General features: G+C 37.1%; 2 protein-coding genes across 3 annotated transcripts; both read left to right on the top strand.

Moving 5' to 3' along the window:
* The first annotated feature begins 1,166 nt into the window (after positions 1 to 1,166).
* Positions 1,167 to 4,603, top strand: LOC127988390 (uncharacterized). Its single transcript, XM_052591136.1, has 8 exons — positions 1,167 to 1,281; positions 1,681 to 2,028; positions 2,113 to 2,331; positions 2,404 to 2,724; positions 3,423 to 3,632; positions 3,732 to 3,822; positions 3,903 to 3,954; positions 4,053 to 4,603. The coding sequence occupies exons 1-8, from the start codon at positions 1,236 to 1,238 to the stop codon at positions 4,074 to 4,076; spliced, it is 1,311 nt and encodes a 436-aa protein (XP_052447096.1). The 5' UTR covers positions 1,167 to 1,235; the 3' UTR covers positions 4,077 to 4,603.
* A 149-nt stretch (positions 4,604 to 4,752) lies between these two features.
* Positions 4,753 to 9,904, top strand: LOC127988389 (muscle M-line assembly protein unc-89-like). Of its 2 annotated transcripts, none has more exons than XM_052591135.1 (9): positions 4,753 to 5,445; positions 5,615 to 5,716; positions 6,298 to 6,462; positions 6,547 to 6,759; positions 6,832 to 7,149; positions 7,241 to 7,450; positions 9,181 to 9,268; positions 9,410 to 9,470; positions 9,555 to 9,904. In XM_052591135.1, exons 2-9 carry the CDS (start codon positions 5,671 to 5,673, stop codon positions 9,732 to 9,734), a joined length of 1,281 nt encoding a protein of 426 aa, XP_052447095.1. In that variant the 5' UTR covers positions 4,753 to 5,445; positions 5,615 to 5,670; the 3' UTR covers positions 9,735 to 9,904. The 2 variants fall into 2 exon arrangements, with proteins under 2 accessions (XP_052447095.1, XP_052447094.1); XM_052591134.1 differs by having other exon boundaries at positions 6,115 to 6,462.
* The last annotated feature ends 6,609 nt before the right edge of the window (positions 9,905 to 16,513 follow it).

The raw sequence follows: 16,513 nt of genomic DNA, 5'->3' as shown, positions 1-16,513 counted from the left end.
TTCGTTTGTTTGCACAGCCCTAACATCTAGTTAACAAAGCTAAACAGCGTTGCCCTTTGTGTAATAAGTTACAGAAACTGTTAAACGCACCAACTTAAATAATAAAATACACTTATCTTTTGTGGTCCATAAACAACGCTTTCTCCAGACAAAGAGGGAACTGCTCCATCTTTCAGGAATAATCTTTGTGTGAATCCGGCATTAAACTGATTGAGATTGAGGAAGTTGTACTTTTACATGTGGATTATAATTTTTGGGAACCGAGTTATAAATTGTAACCATTAATCTCCAAGTACAGTGTCCCTGGGAAGGCCAAACAAAGAAAATAACAGCGTTTCGAGACATGGCGACAAACACAACTCTTCCTTCTTCTCCGTGGGAGCGCAACAAGGCCACGCCCCCTTTTTGTGTATTCATGTGGGTGGAGGTTAGTCAAAAAACTGTTTTAGTGACGTCATTACTGCAGGAAGTAGAGGTATATAGTCCAAATTGGTCATTTGATGGAAGCGAATTCTCTTAAATAAAATATCTCGCTTGGCATTGAGGCTCGAATTTTACTGATATTATTTATACTCTTAACAACAACATTACACACTAACTAAAGTTTAAAACATGGGATCATGAAGAACGGGACCTTTAAAGCAAGTCCACTGCTCAAAAACCAACACCAACACAGCAATAGTTCACCCTAAAAAAGAAAATCTGCTGAAAATGTCTGTTTAGATTTTGTGAAATTACTTGTAGAAAATAAATTATTAACAGAAAACAATGAAAATCTTGAGGTTTAATTTAAAGAGCTCAGGTAATGTAACAGCTCAAACTGAATTCCTCAGTTGAGTTTGACGTAAACATTTTCTCAAGCGTAGGCATCTTAAAAAGTAACTTAGTTTCCTCCAGTGTGTCAAAAATAAAGAGGAAGGAAACACGATGCACAGAAAATTAGCAACAGCTTCTACAACAGAAGGTAAAAAAAAATAAATAAATAAAAAAAAAAAACGTCAGAGAACAACAGGAACGTAATTAAAATTTTTAATTGAATTGAAAATGTAATCTTAAGTAAAATGAGACTATATTCATGTAGCATGGGGTAGCATGAATGATGATATCAGAATAATTAATCAGTAAACTGTAATGTCCCTTCAAGTGAGTCATAGTGAAACTGTAGGTGTCTTTTTTCAGGTTGAGCAGCTGTCCTTCATTGAAGCCTATGTGTGAATTTACACAAAGTGAAGATCATGAACTCCAGACTCTCATCGTTGATTCTGTTGCTGCTCATTCCAGGTCTGAACATTATTGTGTTATTATTTTTATCTTTGTAATGTTTTGTTTTAAATGTGGCTCTTTGACATGTTTCAAGAGTCATTATCTTGATAGATTTTGATCTTTGCTCTGTGTTTTCAAGCTGTTAAAATAATTTAAAGTCAGTTGAACTGTCCAGTCGAGCTGAATGTCAGTCTGAATGTTCCTCTAACAGGATTTTCTGTTCATACATTAAAAAATTAATGCATATAGATACATTTAAAACAGACGTTTTGACAGTATTTAAAACCGAACTAAATTCAGTAACAAGGTTGAATGGATGTGGACAACAGATGTGTCATGCACTGTTGCTTTAGCAATATTAGCTAATATGAACACTGTTCCTAAAACATCTCTATAATGAAACGTTTCCTTGTTCAGGGCCTGCAACACTGGACCAGCCCTCTGTGACTTGCAGTCAAAAGAGTATTTGTGCTGCGAAGGGGTCAGAAGTGACACTGATCTGCTTTAACTACAACATCGAAATCAAAACTGGGTTCTGGTTCAGCAAGAAACAAAGTACAAACTGGAGAAAAAATAATGAACCGGAAGATCTGACTTTAGACTCAGACTACTCAGGACGGGTGAAGCAGACGGTCACACACTACCTTTCAAAACTCACAATATCAGACGTGAGAGAGAGAGACTCTGGACAATATCAGCTCATGTTCATCATGAAGGATGGAGTTAAACATCTCAGCTCAGCAGCCGTCAATCTAACAGTCACAGGTGAAACTGAGTCCAGATTCAGGTCACTTCAGTTGTTTTTATTTGACTTGTGATGAAGTTTTCTTAAGTGTTACATTAACTCAGTCCTGCAGGTGAGGATGAATCCTGTGTTTAGAGAAAGAGACATGTCAGATAAGAGAGTAAAACTGACCTGTGCCTCTTCCTGCACCTCTGGAGTTTCTTATAACTGGATGAAGAACGGAAAGGATTTCGATACAGGGTCCCGCGTGTCAATCAGCACAAATGATGACAAATATTCTTGTTTTATTAATCCAGACCGTGAACATTCATCCTCTTATCTGTGTGAGTGTTAAAGTAATACACTGTTTGACCAAATGTGTAAATTTTGCGAATTAATAATCGGCGTCTCTTCAGGTGTTTCTCCGAGCGGCTGCTGGGATGTGACTTACTCCTCTAGAAGAGTCTGTGCTTTAGTTGGCTCAACAGTAGACATTTCCTGCTCATACTCACATCCCTCTAGTGATACTGTAAATAAAACATTCTGGCATTACGGTCGGCCTGGTGACTTCAAGGATCTGCGTGAGGAGCATCAGTTTGCTGGTCGTGTGGAGTATGTGGGGAACAAACTGAGAATCAAAGAGCTCAAGAGCATCGACTCTGGAGAATATCGATTCAGGTTCATCACTGACTCAGACCAATACTCAGGATCACCTGGAGTCACTCTTACTGTTACAGGTAACTGATAATGATGAATGAGGTTTTGTTTTTATGTCAGCCACTGCATTTTAATCATGATCCAAACAAAGAGGCTACATACAAGAGCAGTTTCTTATTCAAATTAGAATAGATACAATTAAATGAGATGTAATTTCAAAATCTGAAGCAAAAACAGAATGGTCTGACTGTAGTTTAGCAAAAAAAAAAAAACATCTACAGGAATCAAATAAAGTAGATGGGCTGCATGAGCCCGGGTGCCGGAGCATTAATAGCTGCACACTGCTCCGGGTGTGTGTTCACAGTGTGTGTGTGTTCACTGCTGTGTGTGTGTACTTTTGATGGGTTAAATTAGCCAACAATTTTCCAGGTTTTTCATGATGCATGCAAACCCTGCCAGTGTTTGGTTCTCTGTCTTATTTACTGGCCTCTTACCTTCTACATACGTGAACTTGAGGCCAGGGCTAAAGAAACAATGATGCAGAAGTAGGCGTTGATCTTCTTCTGCAGAGGCAGTCCTTTTCAAACTGTTATATACTGAGGAGGAAATATGAAAATAACCCCGTCCCCCCAAACACACACACACACACACACACACACATACACAAAAGGGAAAGCTTGGTTTCAAAAAAAGATGTTTTTTTTTAACCTACTTATTTTCCATGTCAGTCAAATTAAGTGTTAGGCTCAGCTTGACTTATTACAATTGTGTTTTTCAGATACACAAGTGATAAGGAGCCCATCCACTGTCTCAGGAGAAGAAAAAGTGATATTAAACTGTTTAACTAAATGCACTCTGAACAACAAACATACTTACATCTGGTACAAGAACGGACGACAGGTAACAGATGGATTCACTAAAGTCAACAAGCTGTACCTGGACTCAGTCAGCGATGAAGAGCTTCAACAGTATTCCTGTGCTGTAGGAGGTAACACATCTCTCATGATACATGTGCTTCAGTGTGAAATGTGTGCAACATTCAGGCGGTTTCTCTGAAAGTCATGAATCACTTCTTTGTGTTGTGAAGATTCAGTGAACAGCACAGCGTTTAGCCATTATACCGTCACTCTGCTGGTGTTTTTACCTCAGTTTCTCACAATAGCGGCTCTGTGGATGTGGTGAGTAAATTATCTAATTGCACAACATATATTGAAATTAATTCAGATTATAAGAATGTTAATGAATTATGATTCAACAGGTATTTCATCAAAATCTCCTTTCATAACCAAACTGAAAGCAAAAACAAAGAGGTGAGAAATCATTGATATACAGAATCTGCAATAATATTGGAAATGCATTGCTACAAAAAAGATTCTTAAAATGTTTTATAATCTTCTTTTTGTCTCAGATTCAGATGTTCCAGATGTCTTAATCTATAGCTGCTGATTGTCCATCAGAGCTGCTGGAGTGATGTAATTGTGTTCTTTCAGTGACATCATCACCCAGCAACAGTCAGAAGTAACATTCCAGTGATGTCATAGACATATCAATGACTACTTTTCACAAATGAACAAAACTAAAACAAAACTAAATGACTGTCCAGGTTTTATATTTCAGTAGATAACTGTAACCACAGTAATGATGACTGTTATTGTGGAAAAATAATTCTAGGTAACACTTTATAATACTGTTCCGTCATAAATGAATTAACCACACACACACACACACACACAAACAAACAGCAACAATGAAAAAAACATATTGTGTTTTCTTGAAATTTAAATTCAAGCAGGGCTATGATCTGTTTAAACAGCTCTGTAGACTTGGAAGAGTTACTTCTGTGATTTCCTGAAAAGGCAGCACCACCCATTGGTCAAGAAAAAAAAAATCTGTTTATAACCAGTAGTATAATAAATAAGATGTTCTGAAAGTGATCTGACAGCTTGGAGACAGCGACATCTAGTGAACTGTCCTTGTTTGCTCCAAATCTCTCTTTTGCTGGACTCTCTTCTTGGTTTGTCTGTTTGGCTGCAGACCCAGCTGAATGTAACACATTACCATTAACTGTGTGCTGAACCCCAGGTACAGTCTCATGGACTTCTGTTGACTTTTGAGTCTTGTGCGACTAAAATACGACACATTTTATTACCTTTTAGATTTTATTATTTACTGTAGTCCAGAGAATAACAACATAATAAAGCATCCTGTCTTCTAAGATTTATCTTGTTGGTTATTGAAGATGTGTCTGTTGCTGCTTGTGATATCCCATAATCATATGGCTATACCAATAAAATAAATGGCATCTCACGGTGCAGTTGAATGTAAATAAATAAATAAATGTGTGTATGTATGTGTTTTCTTGAACTTAAGATTCCCATTTACCAAAGTTTTTGCAGGAAAAATGATCAAATGTAATGTTTGCATTAAAGCAGGCTCTGGTAAGTCTACTGCTAAAAAACCAACACCAACACAGCAATAGTTCACCCTAAAAAAAGAAAATCTGCTGAAAATGTCTATTTAGATTTTGTGAAATTACGTGTAGAAAATCAATTATTAAAAGAAAACAACAAAGTATCTCGAGGTTTAATTTAAAGAGCTCATTTAACAGCTCATACTGAATTCCTCAGTTGAGTTTGGCGGTTAACGCTTTCTGAAGAGTAAGCATCTTAAAAAGTAACTTCATTTCCCCCAGTGTGTCAAAAATAAAGAGGAAGGAAACAAGATAAGCAGAAAATCAGCAACAGTTTCTACAACAGACTGTAAAAACAGCAAAAACCGTCCGAGAACAACAGGAATGTAATGTAAGTAAATCTTAATTTTAATTGAATTTAAAATGTCAGCTTAAGTAAAATGCGACTATATTCATGATTTTAATGGGGTAGCATGAATGATGATATCAGACTAATGAATCAGTAAACTGTAATGTCCCTTCAAGTGAGTCATAGTGAAATTGTAGGTGTCTTTTTTCAGGTTGAGCAGCTGTCCTTCATTGTACCCTAAATGTGAATTCACACAAAGTGAAGAACATGAACTCCAGACTCTCATCGTTGATTCTGCTGCTGCTCATTCCAGGTCTGAACATTATTGTGTTATTATTTTCCCTTTGTAATGTTTTCATTTAAATGTGGCTCAATGGCATGTTCCAAGAGTCATTATCTTGATAGATTTTGATCATTGCTCTGTGTTTTCAAGCTGTTAAAATAATTTAAAGTCAGTTGAACTGTCCAGTCGAGCTGAATGTCAGTCTGAATGTTCGTCTCACAGGATTTTCTCTTCATACATTAAAAAATGAATGCATATAGATACATTTAAAACAGACTTTTTGACAGTATTTAAAACCGAACTAAATTCAGTAACAAGGTTGAATGGATGTGGACAACAGATCTGTCATGCACTGTTGCTTTAGCAATATTAGCTAGTATGAACACTGTTCCTAAAACATCTCTATAATGAAACGTTTCCTTGTTCAGGGCCTGCAACACTGGACCAGCCCTCTGTGACTTGCAGTCAAAAGAGTATTTGTGCTGCGAAGGGGTCAGAAGTGACACTGAGCTGCTCTTACGTCAACATCGAAATCAAAACTGGGTTCTGGTTCACCGAAAAACAAAGTACAAACTGGAGAAAAAACAACGAACCTGAAGATTTGACTTTAGACTCAGACTACTCAGGACGGGTGAAGCAGATGATCACAAACTACCATTCAACACTCACAATATCAGACGTGAGAGAGAGAGACTCTGGACAGTATCAGCTCATGTTCATCATGAAGGATGGAGTTAAACATCTCAGCTCAGCAGCCGTCAATCTTACAGTCACAGGTGAAACTGAGTCCAGATTCAGGTCACTTCAGTTGTTTTGATTTGACTTGTGATGAAGTTTTCTTAAGTTTTACATTAACTCAGTCCTGCAGGTGAAGAGGAATCCTGAATCTATAGACATGACAGATAAGAGAATAAAACTGACCTGTGCCTCTTCCTGCACCTCTGGAGTTTCTTATAACTGGATGAAGAACGGAAAGGATTTCGATACAGGGTCCCGCGTGTCAATCAGCACAAATGATGACAAATATTCTTGTTTTATTAATCCAGACCGTGAACATTCATCCTCTTATCTGTGTGAGTGTTAAAGTAATACACTGTTTGACCAAATGTGTAAATTTTGCGAATTAATAATCGGCGTCTCTTCAGGTGTTTCTCCGAGCGGCTGCTGGGATGTGACTTACTCCTCTAGAAGAGTCTGTGCTTTAGTTGGATCAACAGTAGACATTTCCTGCTCATACTCACATCCCTCTAGTGATACTGTAAATAAAACATTCTGGCATTACGGTCGGCCTGACGTAAAGGATCTGCGTGAGGAGCATCAGTTTGCTGGTCGTGTGGAGTATGTGGGGAACAAACTGAGAATCAAAGAGCTCAAGAGCATCGACTCTGGAGAATATCGATTCAGGTTCATCACCAATTCAGATGAATACTCAGGATCACCTGGAGTCACTCTTACTGTTACAGGTAATAAATAATGATGAAAGAGATTTTGTTTTCCATGTTAGTCAAATTCAGTGTTAGGCTCAGCTTGACTTATTACAATTGGGTTTTTCAGATACACAAGTGACAAGGAGCCCGTCCACTGTCTCAGGAGGTGAAAAAGTGATATTAAACTGTTTAACTAAATGCACTTTGAACAACAAACATACTTACATCTGGTACAAGAACGGACGACAGGTAACAGATGGATTCACTAAAGTCAACAAGCTGTACCTGGACTCAGTCAGCGATGAAGAGCTTCAACAGTATTCCTGTGCTGTAGGAGGTAACACATCTCTCATGATACATATTGTTGAATGTACAGTATTGTTCAAAATAATAGCAGTACAATGTGACTAACCAGAATAATCAAGCTTTTTCGTATATTTTTTTATTGCTACGTGGCAAACAAGTTACCAGTAGGTTCAGTAGATTCTCAGAAAACAAATGAGACCCAGCATTCATGATATGCACGCTCTTAAGGCTGTGCAATTGGGCAATTAGTTGAATTAGTTGAAAGGGGTGTGTTCAAAAAAATAGCAGTGTGGCATTCAATCACTGAGGTCATCAATTTTGTGAAGAAACAGGTGTGAATCAGGTGGCCCCTATTTAAGGATGAAGACAACACTTGTTGAACATGCATTTGAAAGCTGAGGAAAATGGGTCGTTCAAGACATTGTTCAGAAGAACAGCGTACTTTGATTAAAAAGTTGATTAGAGAGGGGAAAACCTATAAAGAGGTGCAAAAAATGATAGGCTGTTCAGCTAAAATGATCTCCAATGCCTTAAAATGGAGAGCAAAACCAGAGAGACATGGAAGAAAACGGAAGACAACCATCAAAATGGATAGAAGAATAACCAGAATGGCAAAGGCTCAGCCAATGATCACCTCCAGGATGATCAAAGACAGTCTGGAGTTACCTGTAAGTACTGTGACAGTTAGAAGACGTCTGTGTGAAGCTAATCTATTTTCAAGAATCCCCCGCAAAGTCCCTCTGTTAAAAAAAAGGCATGTGCAGAAGAGGTTACAATTTGCCAAAGAACACATCAACTGGCCTAAAGAGAAATGGAGGAACATTTTGTGGACTGATGAGAGTAAAATTGTTCTTTTTGGGTCCAAGGGCCACAGGCAGTTTGTGAGACGACCCCCAAACTCTGAATTCAAGCCACAGTACACAGTGAAGACAGTGAAGCATGGAGGTGCAAGCATCATGATATGGGCATGTTTCTCCTACTATGGTGTTGGGCCTATTTATCGCATACCAGGGATCATGGATCAGTTTGCATATGTTAAAATACTTGAAGAGGTCATGTTGCCCTATGCTGAAGAGGACATGCCCTTGAAATGGTTGTTTCAACAAGACAATGACCCAAAACACACTAGTAAACGGGCAAAGTCTTGGTTCCAAACCAACAAAATTAATGTTATGGAGTGGCCAGCCCAATCTCCAGACCTTAATCCAATTGAGAACTTGTGGGGTGATATCAAAAATGCTGTTTCTGAAGCAAAACCAAGAAATGTGAATGAATTGTGGAATGTTGTTAAAGAATCATGGAGTGGAATAACAGCTGAGAGGTGCCACAAGTTGGTTGACTCCATGCCACACAGATGTCAAGCAGTTTTAAAAAACTGTGGTCATACAACTAAATATTAGTTTAGTGATTCACAGGATTGCTAAATCCCAGAAAAATTTTTTTTTTGTACAAAATAGTTTTGAGTTTGTACAGTCAAAGGTAGACACTGCTATTTTTTTGAACACACCCCTTTCAACTAATTGCCCAATTGCACAGCCTTAAGAGCGTGCATATCATGAATGCTGGGTCTTGTTTGTTTTCTGACAATCTACTGAACCTACTGGTAACTCGTTTGCCACGTAGCAATAAAAAATATACTAAAAACCTTGATTATTCTGGTTAGTCACATTGTACTGCTATTATTTTGAACAATACTGTATATTGACTGTTGCAGCCTATTTGAGTGCATTTGTTTTTTTGAAATAAATTTGTGTTGTACAGACCAAGAGGAGAGCACAGCTCTACGAAACACGGCTGTCATACTGTGTGTTTTTCTGACTCTTGCTCTCATAGGAATCCTGTGGTACAGGTCAGTAAATTTCATTTGAAGGTTTAGGTTTTTGAAAAACACCAAACAGTAAAATTAGAAGCTATACTGAAGGGAAATGTGTAATATTATATATCTTGTAATAAAAAATGAATTAAATACAAATACCTGTGTTTCTTTAAGGAGGAGAATATGTAACTTGTCTAAAACTCACATGATTGAAAAGGGGGAGGAGGGGGTTCAGGTAAAGTTGGCTGACACTAAATTTAATTTTGCATACACTTATTTAAAAATGCAGATTTTTCTCATATTGTCTTTCCCCCATCAGTGTGACTCAGTGCACAACAACACTGCACCCTCTGACTTCACGCAAAAAGCAGATGCCGACAATCAAGACATTCTTTATTCCAGCGTTAGTTTTGAAAAAAAACCTGCATCTTCAGTCCCATACTTGGGTGATGATACAGAAGCAGAGGCTGTCCATTATGCCACTGTAAGGTTCAAATAAAACACTGTTGCCTCTGGTGAGCTAATCATGTTATTGTATTTGGTATGTCAAAATAGCACAATTGACCATTGCCTTTGGCAGCTGATTTCCTACACTGTGGTTTTCTCATGTATCTCTCTATTTGCGTAATAAAATATTTACAGCACAAATCAATATTTGTTGTCCATTCATTAATTTTTCAGTAAGTAGACACTAAACATACATTTTGAGATCAAAAATCATCAAAAGCTTTTCTTTATTTATGGTCTTCAGTAGACATCACCAGGAAGGTCTGGCCTGAGCTGGCATTAAGATCAACAGCAAGGTTTCCATCAGTGCTGCAACTGAGAATACGTTGCTTCTTAGGGTACCAGAAGAGTTTAATGCCAACTTGGAGCTTTGTTCTGTTACTGACCAGAGATATAATTGAAAAGAATAACATAATTGTTAAAAATTTACTTATTTGTTTCAGCTTACGAATCCTCGGCTGTTTGAGTAAAGTGGTATTTGGCCTATAGATATGTTTGTTGCTACTAAGCACTCCTCAGGAGTGGCTGCTCAGCCTCTGATTCCTATTAAGTTTGAGAACACCAATGATTTGGTTGGAAAGTTATTCACACCTTCTTTGGTCTCAACAACTGTTATCAACCTGCACAGAGGAATTCTGAACATCTTTTAGCTCAACCTCAGGAAGAACCAGAACATCTGAGGTTCAAGAGGTGATACTTGATGAAATGAAGATTAATTATCCATAATATGAATCTAGATGTTAAATCTGAATATTCATTCTGATGTAGGATGGAGTTCAGGGCATTTGTGAAGCCCAATATCTGATCAGTGAAGATGAAGGAAACAACTGCACCACATTTAAGGTACACAATATATTCCCTTTAGTAGTCTGAAATGGCTATTTGTAGATTGTCGTTCATTTTTTATTCTTCTAAGGAAATGGATCTTAGATGCTGTTCCTGTAGTCTGCACCTTAGTCAAAAAGACCTTCTTGGCAGGCAAACTTTCCATCCCTGAGTTCACTCAGGTCATTTTGTTCACTGTGCACATGGTCACTGCTAAGTTGGACACCATTACGTTGGTCACCCTGCTAGCATTAAATACATCACAAAGTTTCATCACAGTATTTGGAAACCAAATAACTTTGTTTCCCATGAGAGTTCAATTGGGTGCAGTTTTGCCTCTGAAGGCTATTGCCAACTTTGCTTTGTCATACTGATTGTGAGCTCCAGTCTTCAGGACACACCTCCCAGAATGTTTTGGGTGTCTCCTTGTTTAACGAAACAACACACACCGATGAGCTTTAAGTAGCAAGAAGTCTAAAATGTTCAGGTATTTAGGTCCCAAGGACTGGAGTTTACTATATGCATTTAATTTTACATTTCAGGATTTTTGCAAACTAAGATCTCCACCAGGGGTGCGCATGGCTTCATGGATTGTGCTTTTTTGAGTTAAAGCCAAATACAATCTAATTCTGGATAGTAATCTTATGCCCCAGGTTTGTACAACTAAATATCATAATAATATTATATCCGATTACAGTCCAGTGACTTAAAACAGGACATAAAAACCTTTTTGGAAAATCAATGACAAGCTCTGCCATAACTCCCAGAAGAACTGGGTTCTTATAGACCGATTTCACTCTTAAATACAGATAAACAAAATTCTGGCGAAAACTTTAGTATGCACTAAATACAGTAATTAGAAATTAGGTGCATCCAGATCAAAAGGGCTTCATACCAAAACGTAACTCTTCCTCTAATCTTAGGTGTCTTTTAACATAATTTACTCTTCCAGAGGCTTGCAGCAAGATCTAGCCATTCTGTCACTGTATGCAGAGAAGGCATTCGATAAAATTGAGTGGCCTTACCTATTTGCCGTATTGAAGAAGTTTAAGCTCATATATAATTTAATTTCATGGAATAAATTGTTGTACTCTAGTCTGTGTGTAAAAGTTCTAACATCAAACAAGTATTCTTGTTTTGATTTTCACAGAGGTACAAGACAGGGATGTTCACTGAAACTACCTTTTCTAGTATCTTGGACAGAAAAGGAAGATTCGGGACCTGTCTGTAATTAACTAGTTCTTTGGGGTCTAGTTGTGTTTATTTCTGTTTTGATGAGAGGCTTAAAACAGCAAGTTTGAAGGTTTTGGGGACATATCCTACATGCTCTACACAAAATCTACAGGTGGCAAGTCTTGTGTACTCAGACATGAAAGCCTTGACAAGGAGCACACCTCCTGAGTTTGCTCTTATGTGAGTTTACGCTATTTATTTATTTATTTATTTTTGTAACATATAGATGTTTAAATCTTCAATGTCAACAATCTATCTTGGTCTTTTTTAGTCCCATCCCTTGCAGTGTTGCCATCAAGAATTAACCATCAAATTGTATCTATAGCTTACTACTGGAGGCCATGTACTTGAGCTGGCAGGGGAAGATCTTAAAGCAAAGCAGAATGGCATTGCCTTCCAGTATGCCAAACCCCTGCTGTTGACCCATGGAATTTAGTCTGTACTGTACTCTGCTGCAGTGGCTGCTGATAATTTTAAGGGTAAGAGTTTCAAAAGTACAGCAGTCTATTTAAAGATTGATTGGAAATAGAGAATGGCATTTATACAAATCCACAATATTTAATAGAGAATGCACATTCGTATTGAAACATTTATTTTTCTTATTTGCCATTATGTCCAGTCCAGGCTCTTATTACACCACCTCTAATTGAAACCATCATTGTTGCTCATCTAATGAAAATGTCAGGTTAACCAATGAGGTTTCACCAAGCATTGTCTTACAGACTTCTGCTGTAATTGGACTGAATACTGGTTTTGTTCAAGCTGTATCCATGGCCAAAGAAAAAATCCATACATTTTTGCCTCTAAAAGTGGAGGCAAAGTTTGACATCACAAGTACGAATGTCAAGCGTTTCCTGTTGTACTTCCAGTGCATGATTTGACAGCACAGTACAGACTATTTTTTGTCAGTATTTGAGTTATTGTTAATCTTTTCACCATGATCTGTCACGTTACAAATGGGGCTAATGTGATTCTTGTCCGACACTAGTTTTTCAACTTTGGCAGCAGTTGAAAATATCAAAGAGGGCAACGAGGAGAGAATTACACCAGTGGTACCATAGACGGTAGTTGTGCAACATTCCCAAGAAACACTTACCTCAGTTACTGTTGTTGGCAAGTGGAAAATCTGTGGAAAATTGTGTGGTGTGTTTCTGGCTTTAAGTAAAAATTGTACAATCCTTTTTTTTATTTCAGAACTCTAGGAACTCTCTAGTGGAAAAAGCATTGAAAGTTTTAAGCCTGTTCAGGAATGATGTATTTTAATTCTATTTTATTAAGTGGCAAATGTCTTTGGGTGACTGCAGTCTAGATTCCTTGAAGACTTGGATCCTCCAGTGTTTTTTTTTTTTTTATCATTGCACGTGTTGTCAGAGTTGATCGCAAGTTTTTGGGTACCAGCTCACTGCTTACCTGGACAGGTGCACTTTAAGGGTGCAAATCATTTTGGTCTGCTTTGCAGTGAAGGACAACTGGAAGATGAATGCTGATGGTGTATTACTGAGAAAGCACAATGTTGGTGTAAGAAATTTTATTAATTTTAGTTATCTCTTTTTGTTATGTCAGGGATGTACAATCCTGTTCCTGGCAGGCCAATAAACTTCAGAGTTTAGTTCCAACCTGCCCCAACACCCTTGCTTAAAAGTTTTTTTGTAATCCCGAAGACCTTGACTAGCTGGTTCAGATGCCTTAATTCTCTGCAAGATAGTGGCTCTACATGAGTATGATTGGGCACCCCTGTGTTAGGATAAAGCATTCAAAATGTGCCTCTATATAGCCAAGGACTGCTTGCAGAGTGTCAACAATATGCAATTACTATCAATTATCCTATACTATCCATATTGCAGTGGCTGGCCACCAAGATCCAAGTCTTATTTCCTATCTTAAAGCCAAGTGTGAGAGCTAACCCCCAGTTATCACCACCTATGCCAAAAGGTTTGGTTTCTCTTAATTTCACCAATGTCCCACTTAATAAATGTCAACACATTAACACATTTTTATTTTCCTTTCCTATTCAGGTGTGGCTGACTACATTCCTGCTGCAGCTCAAATGACTGGATTGGATATTACCAATGAAAAAAGATAAAACACTGAGAGGCAGATTGAACTGATCATACTTGTCCCAAATGAAAGGACCCTGGACATCATTACTAAGACCCCAACAGTGATCAACAATCTAATGACTGGTTTACTATACCATTTTGGAAGCACTTTCTAAGATTTGTGAAATTGCAGATGACTTTGTCAATGTCGTGGTTCGTCCAATTACTTTTCCGTTTGAGGCTATCCGGCCTATCCAGAAAAGGATGTCACAATCATAATTTTAAACATTTAGAGTCTAGTTCAGCTACAAATGTATATATTTTTTATTTTTTTATTTAATTAAGTTTAAATTAAGTTTTGTATGTTTCATTTATCTACATGCAGTCAGATCAGAAACACCTTGATTACATTCAACCATAAGAAGTACAACTACGAAATTCCTCTTGCTACCAAGTCTTAGTTCAAGACTGCACTTCAGCGCATAAATTCATAGTCCTTATGAAAAAGGATTATGTCTTTGAGCATGAAGACCTAAACAATCAGGTGGCAGACATGTAAGTCCAGCTTACCGATATTACTAGAACCATTATTCAAAAGTAGCCTCACTACACAATACAATTTTCTTCCACAACAGTTGACATATACCAGCAGAAGAGTGCAGTGAAGGTTAAAATGAATGGAATTGAAATACCAACCAACATTTCGTACTGTACCAGCACCAAACAAGTTGAAGTTCTCTTCACATTATTTTAATATAAAAGTATATTGCTTGCATCAGCAATTACCTTTTTTTAAGTCTTGACATGCTTTTTTTTTATATATATATTTCAATTAAACATGACCTGGGAAGGGAGTCTTCAATTATTTCATGCAATTTTATTAGGTTTTTTCAATGTTAAAACGTAATTAAGTATTGAAAGTAAAAGTACAATTAAAGGGAAAATGGAAAAGAAGCAAATATATATATATATATATATATATATATATATATATATATATATATATATATATATATATATATACATTTTCATACAAAGCTTGAGCAGCAAGATTGTGTTCAGTCCTAACTATTTCTTCCATTTTGTATTTTTGGGTAAGAATAAGAAGCACAGTTAATTACATTATTACCACTTCACAGGCTTTAACTGTGATAATTCACAATATAATACCGTATTTAGACTTTTACTGTGAAAATAATGCAGACGCGGGGCTTTTACAAGAAACTACTGTGAATGCCGTCTTTTTTGAGTGACAACTGCGGCAGCGTCATCAGAGCTCTCTGATCTACGTGGTCTCATTCGGTGGATTCAGACAGCGGTAAGTGTTTAAATGTCAAACTTTATAAATTTGATGTTTTTTATATGATAGTGCATGTAATTTAAAAGTATGAACCAAATTAGCGTTAGTTGTAGGTTCTGTTGTCATGTTTTTGTAACTTAGCTGGAGCAGACTCGCGTCGACGTTTAAGCGCGCAAATTTGAATGAAAAGACGTTGGTTGTAGTGTTAATTATACCGTATTAGGTTAACTGTGAGATGTCTGATTAGATACACCGTCGAACATTTAACTTTAGCTTTACTTAAAGCTTATCTTAGTTACTCTAACAGCGTTCTCTCTTTTACCACAGCTTCTACAATGACCGACGATAAATAAAGTTATAAGGTAAGATGTGGCCTTAATGTGGGTATTATGACAGTTATTATCAACTAGATAAATTATGAGGTTTGTGGATTTGGGCAAAGGTGGATTAAATTCATCTCAAATTAGTAACTTTATAATTTTCTTCCCTGCTGTGTGTGTGAAACGGAGCAACCGTTGTCTTTCTCGTCAACAGAAAAATGAAGTGCGCATGTCCATGTATTTTATTTTTATTTTTTTTAATCTTGTCTCTGGAATTTTCCACTGCCAAAATAAATGTTTTGCGCGGCAGTTTTCCCGCTGTTAGACCAATGTGCACTTATCTGTGTTTTGCCAGTACATTAATGTTGGTTATAACTAGACAGTCCAAAGTAATTGCAGTGATTTGTATCTGTAGGATATACGTTTGTAATTATTGTCTTTTAATCGTCATCTGGTAATGGTGTTTGTATATTCAACTTAAATACAAACCGTATAGTTTAGTTTCCAGTAGCCTACAGGGTGGTGATGTAGCTTTCTAGCTACACTACACACTATTTTAAAGTTAAAAACCCGAGTAGTCCTTAATAGATTCTATATTTTCACATTTATCTTTAACTAATGTGTATATATTGTTCATTACTTTTTATGTGGTTCAGTAGTGTTTAGTAATTTAGGTGTGGGTGATCCAAATACAGTATGTTGGTGTTATAAGGGCAATCTGCTAGCTACATCCAAAATTGCTAGTTTAAAAAAGCCCTGTATTTAGTTTTTCTCAACTGAAGAACACAATGTTCAACTGTAAATTCAGTTTATGTGAGCATGTGTCTGAGACTGTTAGTGAGTTTATTCAGCACTCAAAGCTGCATAGCAATGCTCCTAACTTTAAGTACAACTGCGGTGTGCCTGAATGCTCTAGGATGTATCGCAAAACAAATATTTTGACAACTCATATGTTATAGAGAGCATAAAGGGCTTGGATCATCTGTGCGACCTTGCAAGCAATTTGCCTTAAAATGTGTTGCTCCGTTTTGTACAGTTGCATGTGACACCGTAA

This window comes from Carassius gibelio, chromosome B22 (genome assembly GCF_023724105.1).
Source record: "Carassius gibelio isolate Cgi1373 ecotype wild population from Czech Republic chromosome B22, carGib1.2-hapl.c, whole genome shotgun sequence".
In the NCBI taxonomy this organism is placed as follows: Eukaryota; Metazoa; Chordata; class Actinopteri; order Cypriniformes; family Cyprinidae; genus Carassius; species Carassius gibelio.
This window is presented reverse-complemented; position numbering and strand designations above follow the sequence as displayed.